This window comes from Anopheles coluzzii, chromosome X (assembly GCF_943734685.1).
Source record: "Anopheles coluzzii chromosome X, AcolN3, whole genome shotgun sequence".
Classification (NCBI taxonomy): Eukaryota; Metazoa; Arthropoda; class Insecta; order Diptera; family Culicidae; genus Anopheles; species Anopheles coluzzii.
Genome location: NC_064669.1, coordinates 20,095,386 through 20,115,152, shown reverse-complemented (window position 1 = coordinate 20,115,152; position 19,767 = coordinate 20,095,386). Strand labels below are relative to the sequence as shown.

Here is a 19,767-nt window from a genome sequence, read left to right as displayed (position 1 = left end):
CGAACATTTTCGCAACTGGTTACACGAGTTGTATCAAATTTTCGATAATTCTATACCCCCAACCTCTGCCATCTTAGACCCAGTCTTTATGGGGGGGGGGGGGGAGGGGAAGAGCGGTGGTTCTTTTATTAGTTGGCTTGTGTTGCCTAGAGCGTAGAGCTTTCGCTCGTTGAGGATCAAGTGTTTTAGACGATTTGTACTTATTGCTAAACAGCGAAAAGCTAAAAAACCGTTAAATAAAACCAAAACCGTTTTCCAATTGTTTTTTGTTGATGCATTATGTGTGTGTGTTTGTGAGTGTGTGTGAGAGAGAGAAAGAGAGAGAGAAAGAGAAAGAGAAGCAAGATGTAGAGAGAAAGAGTGAGACAGAGAGAAAATAAAGAGAGGAGAGGAAAGAGAGAGAGAGAAAGAGCAAGAAAGCAAGTATCAGATGAAGTTATTCATCACTACCCGCGAATTCTCTTTAATTCATTATGAATTAAAAAATTCCTTCAATTACCTAAATGTACTGGTTTTTCCTTTCTCCTCTTTCGCGCAAGCAGCGCAAGAAGAAGGATCGCGCCCGGGATCTTTAACAACGGGTGGGGTACTGGGCAAAGGTTACTTTTTGATTTCTCCTTTCGGCTGTTTTGGGGGAGTGCTGGAATTTACGGGTCCGTTCTCGTGCGAAAGAACCTCCCGTTTCTGGAACCGTTGCGAAAACAATTGCTTCAGTTGTGTCGGAGAATTTAACGGCACGAAAGAAAGGGGGTCACATTTAGGTAGTTTTGCTTTTATCGTCCCATCGTTACCATAACTCTGTTTTTGCTGGGAAGAACGCAACGAGTAGTCTGGGACCACGCCACGCAACTCGCTAGGCTCTTGAACTTTCCGCTTTGTATTCAGAAGTAGGTTATTGCGTTCTAGATATGTTTCATCGTCTCCTTTCTCGCTCGCTCTCTAGTGCGGGTGTTTTGTTTTGGTTTTTGTAACGATTTAATGGCAAAGAAAGGAGGAAAGGAGGAATCGGCTGGAAAAAAAAATGCTTAACTAGCAATCTTTGGATCTCCCGCAATGACAATTGGTCACACCATCATCATCATCTACATCATCATCATTACTTTTCTCGTCACCATTGATGCTCTGGTTCGTTTTTAACTGCATTCAATTGTGTCCTGATGTGGTTAACATTCACACGGGACAGGCTTGTCAAACCAGGGGGCAACCATTTTCGTGCCGCTATGGCAAACTCGCTCGTAAACGAACTAGTACCACAAATAGGTAGCACGTGTCAGGACAGACGGCAGCAAAACTGTTCCGTGTTATGCCCATAAAATAACAGCAATGACATTTGAATTCACCGATTGAACTGAATAACAAATTAAAATAGATCAAGATGAAAAGGCATAAAGAATGGGAATGGAAGAGAGAGCAAGCGATAAAAGTTGTGCGTACGCGTGCACTCATGGTATCACTTTCGCATTGCTCCTATGAGTTAGGCAATCGGCACGGCACGGACGCACACCGCTCTCGGTGCTTTCGCTTTTGATGGACTACACGTTACCGTGGCCGAGTGCACTTGTCCTCAATTTACCCACCCTGGACAAAGCGTGTGTAGTACAGTGCACACTTGAGTTATGCTTCCAGTTGGACGATAAGAGTTTATGTTGGCAGATGTTTCGAGCTAAGTAAAAAAAGTAACAAGACGTTAATCCATTGTTGGAAGAATGCATTCCTCAATTATCTTCCTGAGACCTTAACTCATAAAATCTCGTCCATATCTTGTTCTTTAACCGTTTATAATATCGACTGCATTGCATTTCCGGTTGCGTTGCGACTCATGCATTATGCAACGATTTCCAGAATCCAGCAATTCCGCCCGGACGGATGACACCGGTGTGCCGTTAATCATTGAACGTTATCACCCCATTCCCTGCGACTTCCTATCGATCAAAAACGGTCACCCCTCCCCCTAGCGGGCCGATAAGTGACGCTCACGTAGCTATTTAATGCGACCTAAGCTGACAGAGTGTGTATAAATGTGTGTAGCTGAATTTGGGGCAAGAATGTCACCAAGCTGTGTTTTTTAAATAAAACTTTAGTAAAATGATCTAATCAATATAAAGATGTTTTTGTTACAGCGACTAGATGTATTGTACCGAATTTCATATAGAATAGTCGACATTTCTCAATGTTTTCAACTATGTTGTTATGTTATGTTGTTTAGCAAAATTGAGCACAAAATTCTAGTTTTATCACATGAGCTCAATAAAATTAACCGCATCAAATAAGCTTGCAAAACTCATTACATCAAAGAACCGAGGAAATATATTTACCAACAAAAAGCTCAGAAAAAGTTTAATGTTTCGTGGGGTTAGTTGAAAAAAAAATTGTCGCTAAGATTTACAAATTAAAAAAAAAAAACAGCTTTTGTGGCGATTGAGCCAACGCCATTTGGGGCAAAAGTGCTACTCTGTGTGCCCGGAGCTGTAAAAAAATGATTAAATTGTATTTTATGGCGGTATGGTGCGCTGTTATGAGCGGAATACGCCCCTCAAAAGCTGGTCAGTAGCTAGGATATTGCGATTCAGTTCGTAGACAACATAGGGTAGATTGGCGACTCAAATAATGTAGAAATACATACAGTAGTGTCACACACGTAAATAAATCCAATTATCCAAGGTATAATTTTATTTTATCCTGGTGGCCATTGTTCCCTATACGGGTGGCGCTTTTGCCCCATAGCCCAAGAAAAATCACGTCTTTTTCAAACCATATTAAAATGCTTACAAAAACAGTTATGTTTGCACTTATTTTTGCACACTTTTTATAAAAAAAGTTTTAGTGAGTTATAGCATGAAATACTTAAGGTGGCACATTTGCTCCAAATTCCGCATATCATTTACAAACAGTGTGCAGGTGTTCGCTTGGCGCACTTAGACTTTACCGTACATAGGGGGACGTTGGGTTTGAAGGGGGTTTATCGTACGCCAATGACGTTTTACAGGAATAGAAGATTGCGTGAGATGGCATTTTCCTCACGCGATTTTTTATTGTTTCAATTCAGTGCAATGAAAGACGGGAAGAAGAGCTCCTGTCCGTTACAACTACCCCCGAAATCGAATAGGCGTGGAGTAATTACTACGAGGAGTGGCTAATTTCTCAATGGAATGCCTTGTTTGCAGAGGTAGGTGCCCTTGGTATACTATCGCCTCAACCATGTACGAGCTGGATGAGTCGCGCAGGGGTATCCAAACTTTACCGCTACACTTCTGGTGAGTTCGCTGATTTTGTATTTATCTGTTCGCCACCACCTTGCTGACTTGATTAGTAATCTAAATCGCTATCTTAAATTCAAACACCTGGGGCGAGGGTGACATTGGGTTGTGGGGGAGAAGGGCGAAGGCAAGCAACAGAGGCGAAACTAATCATCGGGCTTTAGTTGAGGGCTAGCCGAACGGTAGAGCGCGCTGGAACAGAAGTAACAGAAACGTGCCCTAGACAGGACGCACCACAGACGCTCGACCGACGCAGACCCAGCGAGTTGGAGTTTTGTGCAAGGTAAGGTTCAGCGTAAATAAGGCGGAGCAGGATGGGCGGCCTCTATCGCTCGCCATGTCATTGTCAAGCCAGACTAGGAAAAGGGTGACAACAGCGTGTTTTCGGTGCAAGCTCGGTACAATTGATTCCACTCTATTCAAATTCTCCTGATCTCCAAAACAACCTGGGTATCCTGGGGCACATAGCGGACGATCGATAGCACATTAAGTCAGCAGGCCGGGCAGGATTAGGTCGCTCTTGTTCGACTTGGGTGAGGGAAAGAAGGGCACGCAATCATCCCGAGAGAGGTACATGAATGCGAGAAAACCAAACGAAGAGAGCACAAGAGTGTTCGATGTGTGTTTGTATGTGTGTGTGTGTGTGTGTGTGTGTGTGTGTGTGTGTGTGTGTGTGTGTGTGTGTGTGTGTGTGTGTGTGTGTGTGTGTGTGTGTGTATGTATGTATGTATGTATGTATGTATGTGTGTGTGTGTGTGTGTGTGTGTGTGTGTGTGTGTGTGTGTGTGTGTGTGTGTGTGTGTGTGTGTGTGTGTGTGTGTGTGTGTGTGTGTGTGTGTGTGTGTGTGTGTGTGTGTGTGTGTGTGTGTGTGTTTGTGTTTTTGTGTGTGTGGCTTCAACTGCCACTCCATTGGCCGTCTTTGCAGTGTTATTCTTAGGTCCTGTTTTGCTCCGTGCGCTTTAATTCTACCGCCCATGTGATTGATACGCATACGTTGTTGATGGAGCTCGGTTTGCTCGCTTCTTTCTCTCCTACACGCCCTGATAGACGAAACGGGCCTCAAGCGGGACGAGACTTGCGGGACGAGCGACGGCAGCATTGGTTGGTTGGTTCTGCTCTAGTACAGCTACAGTCCACACGTCGCGGACGGTGATCAGTCGGTTCGTCGCGATGGAGAAGCTCGGTTCGATGATGGAGTACCGGTTGAAGACGTTCACTGGCTGGATGGGAAGGTCAGGCAACGGCACTCTGGAGGAGCTGCTCAACGATGCCTGCGACACACTCGTGCTGTGGCCGTGGGTGACCGTGCTCTGGTACGGCGGGCTGGGACTCGTCCTGTCCTACGGCCTGTATCTGTTCTACTATCAAGTGTTGGTGTGGAAACGGGTAAGTTTTACGACATCAATGTCCCTCCCAACCTACTTCCTGCGCAACAGCAACCAGCTCAATTCTCACCGTCAATCACACGCACCAGGACCTCACCGATATTGGCTACAATCACATCCTTGATGCGGCGCGCATTGGCAAGAGCGATCGCACGCGCGTCGACACGATCAACCGGGCACGGCGGCTACGCAAAATCGGCGACCGGTTGCCGCCCCCTTACCCGAACGGATGGTTCTCGGTACTTGAGTCGGAGAATCTAACCCGTGGGGAGGCGAAGAGCGTCGACTGTCTTGGCCAAAATCTGGTTGTCTTCCGGACGGAGGCGGGCGAGGTGAACGTGCTCGATGCGTACTGTCCGCATCTCGGCGCCAACCTGGGCGTCGGAGGCATCGTCCGGGGCGACTGCATCGAGTGCCCATTCCACCACTGGTCGTTCAGTGGCCAGGATGGGCAGTGCACGAACATCCCCTACAGCAAGTCCGGCACGGTGCCGAAGGTGGCCCGGCTTCGCAAATGGCGCTCGCTCGAGGTGAATGGGTTTATTTTCGTGTGGCACCACGTCGACCCGGAAGTGGAACCGTGGACGATCAACGTGGTGCAGGAAATCGAGGACGGGCGCTGGGTGTACTACGGCAAGAACGAATTCCTGGTTAACTGCCACATCCAGGATGTGCCGGAAAACGGTGCGGACGTGGCGCATCTCTCTGCCGTCCATGGGCCGAACATGATATCGGGCAGTGACATTCGATATTCACGGCCTGCCTGGGCCGATTTTGGTATGCACTCGTGGTTCGCAAGGTAAGATCTGCGCTGAGTGCCCATCTGGCGCTTCTGAGTGCCCATGCACTCCCTATGATGTGATCGAGGTAGTAGCCTGATTTTTGCATGCTTTTTTCTTGCTCTTAGCTGGAAAGCGCCGGAAGAGGGTGAGCCAATGCACATCGCCAAGATGGACCTGGTGCACTCGTTCCGGATTTTCAATAAGTTTGAGATGGGGAAGATTGACGTTCGTGCGTATCAGATTGGGCCCGGCTACGTGCAGCTGATGATGAATACCAGCATGGGACCGTTCGTAGTGCTGCAGACGGTCACGCCGATCGAGCCGCTCGTGCAGAAGGTGATCCATCGGTTCTACGCGCCTCGCAGCATGTGGAATGCCATCTTCCAGAAGTTTGCTATCCTGGCGGAGAGTATCATGGTGAGTGAAAATATGTGACTAGAAGGGTGGTTCACCTTCCAGGCGTATTACTTTGTATATAATTTTGGGTTTGTGATTTGCTCGTTACAGTTCGAACGTGACATGATGGTCTGGAACCACAAGCAGTTCATCGATAACCCCCTTCTAATCAAGGAGGATCGTCTGATCAAGAGCTACCGGAAGTGGTATAGCCAGTTCTATTCCGAAAATAGTATGAGCTTTACGATGGCAAAGGAGAAGCTTGACTGGTGAGGAGCAGAGATACAAAACCAAACCCAAATACACACATGTCAGAGAGAATAGTGTTAAAAAAATCCGATACTCTTACCTGACGGCAGTAAGCACCTTCCATCCCCTTAAAAAACTAAAAACTAACTGCTAAATGTCCAAGGCTCTACTCAAAGAAGGGACAACGGATGGGGGAGGAATAATGGTGCAGTGATCTTTTTTTGTACTTAGTGCGTTCCGAATCGACAATAGGTTGAATCTGATTAGCTAACAATACTAATCAAATTATTAGTATTAGAAACTAATTAGCTTATAATACCCACAAAAATGTGTCGTATTCGAAAGTGACTTAGAGAGCTTCGGGAGAGAGCTTCATCCTACTAGATGACAAAGTTACCATGTTAGCGATAGGATTATTATCGAGAATAAAGATAATCAGTTTTCTATTTTATTTCACATCGTATTGCCTGCCTAGCGAAGGGTGCGCCTGATCTTGTTCATCCACAATTTTATTGAAATTGATATAACACTCGTCCTCCATTGGTAAACCACTTGATTCATATTATATAAATATCTGAAGCTGGAACGGGATAGCTGGTGTGTAAACGGGATAAAAAGAACAAAAATCCTGTTCGTCTATTGCTAAAAATAATAATCGGCCCTCAACATTGCATATTTGGAGAAGCGTACATGTCTTAGAATATTCCCAAACAACATTTGTACTGTACTTTTGTCCCCGCGACCGACCAGTGCAGATTATTGATACAGTAGAACAGCTGTTCAATCGTGGCGAACATTTACAGGGATAATCAAATTGGTAAACAATATTTTTCTGCATCTATCTAATGTTTAGTGATATTTTCGAACTTAATTTTGTTCGTAAACAAATTTTTCAACCTATTTAAGCCAGTAGTTAAATGATTAATAAAATATTCTACCAATGATTAATTGATTCATTCGTGTGAGTTAAAAGTACAGTAGAACGTCGATTATCCGGGCAGCTCGGGACCGAGCCAGTGGCGGATTTAGGGTGTTGGGGGCCCTAAGTGTTAAAAGCAGTGGAGGCCCCACGGTTGGTGTCGAGCGGGGGGGGGGGGGGGTGCATATTGCTGCATTAAGTTTTGAATCAAACACACGTTAATGGTTTGCTGGCGGGGGGGGGGGGGGGGGGGGGTGCTCAGAATCCCTGTACTGGGTCCCTATAGTTTATGAGTCCCTTCATCCATGGGGCCCCAATCTAGCACAGAAGTGCTCTCAGTGAGATTACTGTACACACTCTTCTATATGCTGGAATTACCATACACGGGGCCCCTACATTGACGGGGCCCCCCGCGGCCGCTCAGTCCGCGCACCATTAAATCCGCCACTGGACCGAGCGGATGCCGGTTAATCGATTTCCACGGATAATGGTCCAAGAAATGTCAAATTCGTATAAAATTCTAAAAATTCCCTGGTTTTACTAGAAATTCACATCAAAATAATCGTTTAATCACTAGTAGAATATTTTTTGAATCAGTAACAATAGATTTAAAATTGTTTTTATCACAAATGAAGTTAAAAAGTATCACTAGACACTAGATTGCTGCACAACAAATGTTTTTGCTAGCCGGTTCATCGCAGAAAATGTTCGCCAACTGTCAAATTCATGCGCACGGTTAAGCCACCCGCCGGTTAATCCGTCCCCGGAAAATCGACGTTGTACTGTAAAATTATTGAATTTTATAATTTTTCTATAAATTTGACATTTCTTGAACCATCCGTGGAAATCAATTAACCGATCACCGTCCGATCCCGAGCTGTCCGGATAATTGAGGTTCTTTTGTATAAGCTTAAAAAAAGAAAATATACAGTGAACTCTATCTGTAACGAACGTCAAAACACGAATGTCGTGTTAACGGTTATTTTGAAAATGATTCAACCTAGCAACGACCCTAACCGCAAAATCCGGTTTTCGCCGCAATTCTCGACCACGCGAAAATAAAAATTATACCATTTGTATGGGGCGAACACACACACACAAATTATGGTGGCTGATTATGGATGGGAAGATTATGGTTCTGCCTTCTGTTTCGCTCTCGCTCACAGACGATGGTGTCCCATCGCATTCTCACCATGTTATAAGCGCAAAGGTGTGGTTGTTGCTGCTCTTTCTCGCTCGTGAGGGAGTTTTCTTTCTCCTTGTTATTCCCATGTGTGGCATCGGCTGGGAACGATCATCATCCTCCTGATCCGTTAGTTAGTTAAATGTAAATTGTTAGAAGCAATAGCTGTGGCACACCCAATGCTGCACAAATTTGTGCACGTTTATGTGCCACACTGTATGGACAACGTTTTGGCTAGCACAACAACACAATTTAGCTACACAGCCCGGCCTTTGGTCCTGAATTTAAACAAAAACCTAAAGCACATGTATGATGTTGTGTGTAGATTTGGATCATTTTATACGGACGAGCAACAATTAAATGCCACATATTGTATACCCTTTAAACTAAACGGCAGAATGCATTTTAAACGTCATTCTGCTGCTCTATTCGACATGCACACAGGTTCATTGAACGCATGCTGTGATTAAACCGTTTCCTACGAGCCAGACGAGTTCGATTCTCATCCGGACCATTCCTCATATTTGAAGAATTTACCATCCGATAACATGGTTTTAGTAAGGTCAAGAAGCCGTTACAGCCCGGTCCACAGTATTGGTCGTTACGTCAAAGAAGAAGAAACTGTGTACGGGAGGATGTGGCTTGAATTGCTGCGCTAAGCCTCGGCTCGTAAGGGATGCAAGATCACCTGTACAACAAAGAGATCAGGAAGATGGCAGGGAGCTGTGGGGTCTTATCGGCCATGGGCTTCAATCGATCACGTGGCTCCACGGAGCGCTGGTATCCCAAGCTCCCGACCACGCTGGTTTTCGCTGGTCTTTTCGGGGATAATTCGTTAACGAATTATCCCCGAAAAGACCAGCGAAATACAGATCATTTTCGGAGATAGTGAACACACGTGAAGGATGAACCCATGCAAAAAAGAGCTAAAAATAGAAATGAACATTCGGATTCATTCCCTTCCCTCATATTCCAATTCATGCTCATGCTTCATCCTTGATGCTACCAACCACATCGCTATTTCTACTTCGAATCACTTTGCCAGTTGCGCCACCATATCATTATTCATGATCGTGCTATTTGCTTGTTTTGTTGTATGAAGGGGTACTGATACTAAATGAATTAAAAGAAATAAATAAAACAATAAAAATAATAGATTGACTATTAAACACGCATTTCTAACAATGAGTAAAGGGGTCTGAAGTTACTGGAGCTGCATGTTTTAAAAAGAAATCAAAACTTTAAATCATCGATGAAAACAATAAAAATGGAATTGAACTCATGTCGACCATGGTGCAAACATTACACCATTACCATTTGACCACTACTAGTTCATGAACATGAATCGTTATCTATCAGTTTTAAACCCTTCAAATATAGCACAATGAACAAAGAGATGTGTAAAAGTTCATCGATGCGTGTGAGAGAGTAGAGCTGATGTATAGAAAGAGATGGCATGAGTTTATGTTCATTATCCCCGAAAAATTTCGCTTGGGATGTGGCCAGCGAGTGCAGTATGTAGTGGGAGCAACGAGTTCGAGTCGGCCCAAATGATCCGGATCGTTTACGGATGGTTCCCACCCGGTAGGACGATCCGCACCCAGTGTCGGATTAACAGGTGTAGAGGCCCTAAGCGGTCACACGAATGTGTCGAGCGAGTCGATTTTACTTTTGAGCGGGGGCCCCACACGGCCGCTTTATTTGCGTACTGGCAGTGGCGAATCTAACGGAAGGCGGACTAGACGGTCGCCTGGGGCCCCGCCGGTTTAGGGGCTCCGTAGTTCGCTAGTCTATAGTATGCCTATGCACAGAGTACTAGCGACAAGGGCCCCCGGAGGGATGGACGTTGGGGCCCTGAGGCTGGCGAATCATTTGCACACCTCCCTTCCCCCCCCCAGCAATTTTTTTTTCACGTTTACTGTTAAATATCCCTACAGCAAGCAGTGCCGAAACCCCCCCCCCCCCCCACCCTTAGAACACCATTTACAGGGGGCCTCAACTCGTCTTATCGCCTAGAGCCCCCCCCAATACCCTTTATCCGCCACTGCGTACTGGTTAATCCGCCCTGTCCGTACCTTGTATACTAAACTATGCTAGCCTTATCGAACAGCAACATGAATCAAAAAGGAAAAAAAGGGAAGGGAGTATGGAAATGGTGGGCAAACAAGAAGGGAAGGAGGAGCGGGAAGGGTGATAGTCGAAGAGGTGAGATGAAAAGATGAAAGCGTGGGTTGTGTGCAGCAGCGCACATTGTTCCGGAGCGACGATGGGCTCTAAACAATGGGGGACGAGAGCGAAGCGAGCTGGAGGGGGAGCGGGAAGGACATACAGGAAGGGAGCAACATGCATTTTTTGTAAGTAAATGTTCTTCCTTCCAGTCACACTTTGAAAAGAAATTTCTGTTAAAAATGAAATCAAAAATATTGTCTACATCAATCTTATGAGCGGAGGATCGTAGAAGGTTTATTTATCTTTTTCTTATTTTACACAACAATCTTTGTTTTTCTTCCTGCCTCAACCACTCTTGAGAGCGGATCTCCTGTTTTTCTTCATCTTGGCGTAACGCCCTGCGCGATCATGCCGGCAGCCGGATAGTCAGCCCATACGAGGATTGAACCGAAGACGAGTATGTTGTTAAGTTGTACGAGTTGACGTTACTAATTGATTTACCCATAGCGGGATAGCCAGTCCTGAGCTGGACTATACGGGGCTTGAACCTAGGACGGTTATGTTGTGGTATTGTGTTCGGGTATCACGACAACGAGGGGACGCCGAAACCAACCAAGCAATCCATAGAATGTGGGGACGCGTGGAGCACCTTGGTGTGTAAAAGGTCCGGCTGCATCGCCGGCATTTGAGGCTCCCGGGGGCCGGTCGCCACAGTCAATCCCCGAGCGCAGCCGCAGCGCTATCGACAATACATGCAGCATAAACGTTACTTACGCATGCTGTGTCAATGGCGTGTTCAGCGACGGGCTAGACCACAACTCTCTATGCCACCCGCCAGGCAGCAACATGACCGCGCCGCACCATCCGCAACGATGATGCGTCTCCAAAAAAGGCGAGAGAAGGAGCAAGCCAGGCAACGCGAGCGAGCGATGCGTGCGCCAGCCATGTCGAGGCGGGGCCTTCCTCGCTTACAGCATCGAGCGAGAGGCGAGGGTGACGTTCATTTCTCTCTTCCGAAGAGTAGAACCCGGTAATATACAAGAATACAGTACAAAATGCATCCTTACTTGTAATCCCCATTGGTAGGGAAGGAGGGAGGGAGAGGGGTAGGGGAGGATTGGATGGGTTTGAGCATTATTGATAAAAAAGTTATAAATGGAAAGACAATATGTGTTCAATGATAACATTCCTCATTTGAACATTTGCCTTTCCGTTGAGTTTAACTAAGCATTGGTTGGCTTCACATATGCGTACTAGTGCATTGATAATTGTCCTTTGATTGCTTCTTCTTTTTTTTTGCACAAGCGCAACTAACTGCACTAACAAACAATATAAAACCACTACGAAGCATGCATTCAATCGATCCGGCAAATAGCTCGATCGGTAAATCGATTCCATCCACACGACAACTTGCGCGTTGATCAAATCCAGATTCGAACGACGGCGCGAGCCAACGCGCAATGCATCAGCAGCCAAAAAAACGGGAAGGAAAAAAACAAAAACCATGCCAAGCGCTCACACAAGGTCAAGCATTCGCCAATAGCCGCTGGTAGAAAGAGGGGAATGAAGGAGGTGATGGGAAGCGACGTCACACAAAGCGACTGTGATCTGGTAGAACGGATAAAGAAGACAGCAGACAAGCGTTATCACTCCCACCACTAGCAGCATATGAACAGCTGGTGTGATCGCCACAACCGACAAGCAAGGAAGGAGTAAGGCCCGTGTCTGTGCTCCATCGCATGCGATTTTATCGGAAGGCCTGTCAAAATTTTATATGGAATTTGACAGATAACGTCGGACGTGCGATTTCGTCGTACGACGGAATCAAAAAATTTTGATTTCGTCGGACGCCGCATCCGATTTTATCGGTCAAACTAAATGTGTGGTGTTTTGTAGGAACAATCTCAACTTAATTTTTCATAATCGTTATATTATTAAAATAATCCAAATAATCGCAATATTATACGAAAAAGCGTTTGACAGCACGTGCGATAAAATCGCATGCGATGGAGCACAGACACGGGCCTAAGGGGGGGAGGGCAAGAATCATCCCAAGTGACATTTGCTCGAAATTGTTTTCCCATATCTGCTCGATTAGTACTCGATACGCTTAAAATTGTGAATTTGTGTGTGATCAAGTGTGTTGCAAGCGCCAAGACTTGTTGTGTTGGTAAATTAGACGTTTCTCTATCAATGGACAATGCCGTCAAGCTCATTTTTCTTCATAGCTATGGTTTTTTGATGAAAAACAAAAACTAATTTTGTGTGACGTTATTCTATAAAAAATGTGTATTTTTAAAATATAAAATGGGTACATGACCAACTATCACGATAAGAAACACCATTTCCGAGCGAATCTAGAAGAAAGTAACGAAAAAGCCGCATCACAGTGGATTTTAAAGGACTTTTTCTAAATTCCCTTAAACTAGTTCAGTTTAAGGTAAGTTTAAGGCTCCAGTTTAAGGGAATTTGCTCGAATTCCCGATTATTCGTGCTATAAAATGTCAGTTCCCAATTGACATTTTCGAGCACGAATAATCGGGAATTCGAGCAAATTCCCTTAAACTGGAGCCTTAAACTTCCCTTAAACTTCACCAATTTAAGGGAATTTAGAAAAAGTCCTTTAAAATTAACTGTGAAGCGGCTTTTACGTTACTTTCTTCTAGATTCCCTCGGAAATGATTTTTCTTATCGTCATAGTCGGCCATGTTCCCATTTTATACATAAATAATATCCATTTTTTGTAAAATAACGTCACACAAAATTAGCTTTTGTTTTTCATAAAAAAAACCATAGCTATGAATGAAAAATGAGCTCGACGGCATGGTCCATCGATAGAGGAACGTCTAATTTACGAACACACAAAATCTTGGCGCTTTCAACACACTTGATCACACACAAATCCACAATTTCAAGCGTATCGAGTACTAATCGAGCAGATATGGGAAGACAATTTCGAGCAAATGTCACTTGGGTTGGGATCTTTTTCTAGCCATCTATAAAATTTATTTTTTGTGGCTGCTATTCTATACAACAACCCAAAATCAGCAAAACCAACCATAATTTTGGTGTTTTTCGCCGTGAAATCTATTTCAAAAATTCGCTTTCGAGTAAACTATTTAACTCGACGTAGACTCGACGTCCTGTCGACGTTCACTCGACTTCTACTCGACGTCGTAGATTTTATAGCAACGGCGGATTTTGCGGGTTGGGTATGCAAAGGAAGCGGTTAAATGTGCGGGTTGAAGTTCGTTTGTTGTAAAACATATTTGTGTGTGTTTATTTACTTGCAAATGGACTCATCCATTTCGATGGTCAGTGCTCAGTTTATAATTATATAATATTGACGAAGTTATGCTGTGATGTAAGTGAGTGAGTTAATGTAATCGATGTGTTAAAATCCTGTTAGGCACTGGTCTAATCTTGTTGCGCGCAACATTGTTGCTGGCAAAATGCATGGATTTTGACAGCTCGCGTAACTTTGTTGCCAGCCAAATTCAAACCAATTTGATTTTTGTCTGGCAACATTTTCTATTTACCTTGGCCATGGTAATCGGGTGTATGAAATGACACAGTAGCAGTCTGCGTTTTGTTGACATCCGCTAAATTTGGATTTTAAGCATTTATAATACATCTTTTTGTGTATATTTCATTTTTTCAACACTTTATTCAACAAGTGAATGATAAAAAAATAATCTCTGAGCTGTTAATTGGCAATTTTTTTACGCTAGACAATGTCAAAGCGAAATGTTGCCAGCAACATTCATAGACCACCTCAGCGATATGTTGCCGAGCAACAATGTTGCGCGCAACAAGATTAGACCGCTGCCTTAAGCATATTGACGCTAGCCCGCCCTTGATCCATCTTTTCCTCGTCAACATGTTTGGAAAAGGTGGGCCAAGCGCGTGCAAGGTCAATACCCGACAGACAAAGAGAGCGAAATTTACAGGCGAGGGGCATGTAGAAACAGGGGGAAGGGGTTCGGTCGAAGTTGTATTGTCCGCCATAGTCGAGCGGAAGCGATTTTTTTCCGAATTGAGAGTAAGCGCGCGCAGCGCTCTCTCGTTTGCCTTCAAATTACATGGGGCGCTCTCGCGATACAAAACAGCTGATCAGCTGATACCCCCTCCCTCCCGTTTTTTTCCTCTCGCGTTGCGCTGGATGCGCGGATCAGCTGTTCTTGCTCTCTCGCGTTTCTTTCGGTTTGCGCTGCGCTGTTGCCGCACTTGCGCGCTGCGCTGAACACCCCCTCCCCCTCGTTTCTTTCGTTGCGCGTTGTGCGCTGTGCGCTTTCGTTCACTTAGATTTGCTGCGTAATAAAATCGCATGCATCGAAATAAATTTAATTACATCAAACTCGTTTGATATTTTAACACTTTATTGAAACTTAAGGCACAGTTCCACACATCGCTAACCACAATCTTGCCACAAAACCACACATATTTTTTATTATAAATATTTAAAAAAAATCGTCACTTCAAGCACCCGCCTTACTGCCTGTATGTTGTGTATGTTGAATACTGTAAAAAAAAGCATTGAAATAAAGCAGCATAATTTACATATTCATGTTGAATTATGAAAGATTAACGCTGCTTTATTTCAATGCGCACAACACTTCAACACTTGAAAATACGACCGAGGCCGTAATAATGTGAATTGAAATAAATAACATTTCAACACTTCACTTCAAATTACATCGAGCGCCCGGGACTTAGGCTAAAACGCGCGCGGCCTCACACTGCGAAGGCTTGAACTGTACTGACGATTTTGTGTGGTAGCAAGAAAGGGAACGCACGAGGAACACTCGCTGCACTAGTGCGAGCGAGACACCGACACCAGCAAGCCGCTGCGAGAAAACCAAACTGAGCGCGCTGGCTGAAAGTGAACGCACACATTCACACATGTGTGATTGTGTGAGTGCAAAAACTGTGTAGAAAGCAAAACACGCTCTCGCCGCCGCGTAATTCCGCGTATTTCCAACCGTCTTCCCCTGCTTCTACATGCCCCTCGCCTGAAAGACGCACACTTTTACATTCTCATTGCTAGTAGGGTACATATGATCGGAACTGACAGCTCCAATTGTTCTAAAATTTGGTGGGTTAGGCAGCGGTCTAATCTTGTTGCGCGCAACATTGTTGCTCGGCAACATATCGCTGAGGTGGTCTATAAATGTTGCTGGCAACATTTCGCTTTGACATTGTTTAGCGTAAAAAAATTGCCAATTAACAGCTCAGAGTTTATTTTTTATCATTCACTTGTTGAATGAAGTGTTGAAAATTTTGTTTTTACACCAAAAAATGTTTTATAAATGCTTAAAATCCAAATTTAGCGGATGTCAACAAAACGCACACTGCTGCTGTGTCATTTCATACACCCGATTACCATGGCCAAGGTAAATAGAAAATGTTGCCAGACAAAAATCAAATTGGTTTGAATTTGGCCGGCAACAAAGTTGCGCTAGCTGTCAAAATCCATACATTTTGCCAGCAACAATGTTGCGCGCAACAAGATTAGACCAGTGCCTTAACGACCAAGGTGGATTGAAAAATATCAGGTGGTGGACTCTAGTGCATTTTGACAATTCGTCACTTGACGTAAGGTCTCCAGGATTCAAACGTTGTTTACATTTATTAAATTTGTTCATATAATTTATCTACCGCATTTTTTCGATTAAATATTCTTTAAAAATATATTTTGGACTTTGCAAGTTCTTATTTAACATAAATATATGAATTAAAGTGTGTTATTTTGTGTTATTCCGTGAATTTATTGAATTATGAATGAATTATAGCATTGTGTTTTCGACATTTTTGATGATAAAAATTAAGAAAGCATTATTTTTTTCAATTTTCACATTAATTCATCATTATCTACGAGCCGCATGGACAATTTACGCGAGATTAGAACTCTTACTCGCATGATTTTAAATTTCGTTCATAAACAAATCATCAAATCTTTTGTTAATATATCTCATTTTTTCTATAAAACCAATAAACACACAAAAATGCACAAAGAAATCTTGTCTATTTGCTAAGCTTTGTGTGCGGAAACCAATGGTTAACGGTTCTAAAATGACGCAAAGTCCCTCAACTATGGCGACCCCCCAAAGGCCCTAATCCACCACCTGATATTTTTAATCCACCTTGGTTAACGACTGAATCGACCACCACTAAGGCCCGTGTCTGTGCTCCATCGCATGCGATTTTATCGCACGTGCTGTCAAACGCTTTTTCGTATAATATTGCGATTATTTGGATGATTTTAATAATATAACGATTATGAAAAATTAAGTTGAGATTGTTCCTACCAAACACCACACATTTAGTTTGACAGATAAAATCGGATGCGGCGTCCGACGAAATCAAAATTTTTTGATTCCGTCGTACGACGAAATCGTACGTCCGACGTCATATGTCAAATCTCATATAAAATTTTGACAGGCCTTCCGATCAAATCGCATCCGATGCAGCACAGACACGGGCCTAATCCACGTAGGTTTGAAGTGGCTTTACAGTGGGTTAAGGCCGATTTGGTTATTTGGGTCATTTCATGGTTCATTTTGTTTGAATGAAATAATTAAAAAAAATTGAAAGTTTCGATGATTCGTTAAAAAAAAATTCGTTGTTTATTTTATTCGTTTAGTTTTGCTTGACAGCTCAATGTTTTTTATCTCTTTCCGTACACGCGCCAAAAACATATCCGCCGAATGAAAATACAATACAAATGAGTATTGTGTTGGGTTTGAAAATTCCTCATAAATTCATCAGACTGCAAACTGGAAGGTTCTAGTTTTTTGTTTCAATCGAGTATTGTCCCAAATAACCAAATCGTCCTTAACCCACTGTAAAACCACTTCAAACCCACGTGGGTTTGTGGTGGTCGATTCAGTCGTTAACCCACCAAATTTTAGAACAATCGGAGCTGCCAGTTCCGATCCGATGTATTTATCTTGCCCACCCTTAACCCACCTATTCCAAAAATGCTTTGGAAAAGTTTGGTCAAGGGTTGGCTAAGGTCAATATACTGAACAGGATTTTAACTCTTCGATTGATTACATTCATTCACTTACATTACTGCACTTCAACTTCAGCAATATTATTAGTCTATAAACTATGCACTGACCAGCGAAACGGAGACATCAGTCGCAAGTAAACAAACACACATATACACATATTAGACATGAATGTTTTACAACAAACCAACTTAAACACACACGTTTAATTGTTTCCTTTGCACAATTCAATAACATTTAAACACAGGTGAAACATGTTGAGCAAAGAAATTGCCCGTGCATAATAACTGACTTCAACAACATAGAAGTGGCTATTGGGCTATTGCCACAACTTACTGGCGAAGCACTGTAATTAAAAAGCAGAAAATAATAAAAAATCTTTTAGTTCAAAGAGTTTGTACGTGCTTTCCGTATCCGTGAGAAGAAACGTCCCAAGTGCCACAAATCCACTAAACGACCACTAAATGGCTTCTAAACGACTCAAGTTCTCTACCTAAACGGAATATAGAAAGACTTCGTTTAGCAGACGGCAAACGACTCATGCATTCTAAAAATAGCAAAAAAGCTGGTGGCGCTCTCTGTTGGTGGGATACCCCAACCAGTTGAGCTTCATCGCTTGGAGGAGAGCTTTCTCATTTCCTCTGTACTGTTGTACGGTTTCGCATTGAAGTTATGCATCGCTAGAACTAGAACGGCGATACGATTGTTTAAATACTAAACTCCAATGTAAACCACCAGCACTGAAGCAAGTGAGATTTGAGTAATGGTCTTTGGTGTTAATACCCACGTATCTGACCACACGATCATTCATATAGATTTTTGCCCAGAAAGTTAGAAGGCTATATAGGTCATGATTAGATGAAACTTGTCGAAACACATTGCAAGAAGAAAAGGATAGCAATATAATAATCAGTTTTAATACGCCATCTATTGATCAAACCAATGAAGCTGTGGAGCTTTCATTTTTTTTCTATGGATATTCGATTTTCCAGTCGTTTAAGCTTAATCTGTGGCGCTTGGGGAGTAGTGCATGAGTACAGTACTGATTTTATAATGTATTAAAAGTATTTCTATTTGTTTACAGCAATATCTAACTATGCCATTCTCAATAGTGCAAACCCGTGGGCCTAAAGGGTACGCTGAATTAAGCATTGTTCCTGATTCCTGGGTTCAAGGCACTAGCCATAAAAAAACATATATCTGTTTTGGCCAAACGTTAAAAGAAACATACAACATCTAATTACGAATGATAATAGTGTTCCGAAAGAAGGATGGACGAAACAGGAGTGTCAGATTAACCCCGATATTAGCTAGTTGCAGAGAAACAACTTCATACGCTGATATGTTTTCAACAAGAATTGTGGAAAACTCTTTAACTCCAATCCGCGTCGAGAATGAAATCGACATCTCCTCACCACCTACGTCGCCTCTTACACCAAGTTTGCCAGAAGTGGATGAATATGTTGGTTCAGTTGTGGTAGTCCCAGAAGAAGTTTCACGAGACAAGACGATAAAAGAAATACTAGAAGCCCAAACTAATATGTTGATAGAGCTTCGTAATGAGCAAAAGCAGATTTTAAAAGAACAAAAGAAAATAGTGAGTCGTATCGGCATAATCGAAGTACAATTAAATACTTTACTTAATCATACCGAAGTAAGTACTACTAATCTTACTGGTTTTGACCATCCATTCGTAGACAATGCCGAAGATCTGGAAAAATTTGAAAAAGTTTTAGATGATGAAAAAATTCATAGAACGTAAATCATGACTAAATGCTTCCAACTCCGATAGTCTATTTATTATTTGTTGAAGATGCTGATCTGCTTTGCGAAGATGTTTTTTTAAACCTCCCAGAGCATTTTCAAAATCATAGGTGGAAATTGAAGGTATTCCGTGAATTTATTGAATTATGAATGAATTATAGCATTGTGTTTTCGACATTTTTGATGATAAAAATTAAGAAAGCATTATTTTTTTCAATTTTCACATTAATTCATCATTATCTACGAACCGCATGGACAATTTACGCGAGATTAGAACTCTTACTCGCATGATTTTAAATTTCGTGCATAAACAAATCATCAAATCTTTTGTTAATATATCTCATTTTTTCTATAAAACCAATAAACACACAAAAATGCACATAATAACAAAGAAATCTTGTCTATTTGCTAAGCTTTGTGTGCGGAAACCAATGGTTAACGGTTCTAAAATGACGCAAAGTCCCTCAACTATGGCGACCCCCCAAAGGCCCTAATCCACCACCTGATATTTTTAATCCACCTTGGTTAACGACTGAATCGACCACCACTAAGGCCCGTGTCTGTGCTCCATCGCATGCGATTTTATCGCACGTGCTGTCAAACGCTTTTTCGTATAATATTGCGATTATTTGGATGATTTTAATAATAT

The 19,767-nt window shown here is 42.9% G+C and overlaps 2 protein-coding genes across 3 annotated transcripts in view; one reads left to right on the top strand and one right to left on the bottom strand.

Annotated features, from left to right (window-relative positions):
- Positions 1-19,767, bottom strand: part of LOC120955849 (uncharacterized) — a 271,175-nt gene that overhangs the window by 244,412 nt on the left and 6,996 nt on the right. The gene's annotated exons all lie outside the window — the stretch shown is intronic.
- LOC120957273 (cholesterol 7-desaturase nvd) lies at positions 3,059-6,521 on the top strand. 2 transcript variants are annotated; one of them, XM_040379391.2, is made up of 5 exons: positions 3,059-3,540; positions 4,306-4,644; positions 4,733-5,442; positions 5,551-5,842; positions 5,933-6,521. In XM_040379391.2, exons 2-5 carry the CDS (start codon positions 4,429-4,431, stop codon positions 6,092-6,094), a joined length of 1,380 nt encoding a protein of 459 aa, XP_040235325.2. In that variant the 5' UTR covers positions 3,059-3,540; positions 4,306-4,428; the 3' UTR covers positions 6,095-6,521. The 2 variants fall into 2 exon arrangements, with proteins under 2 accessions (XP_040235325.2, XP_049462812.1); XM_049606855.1 differs by having other exon boundaries at positions 4,265-4,644.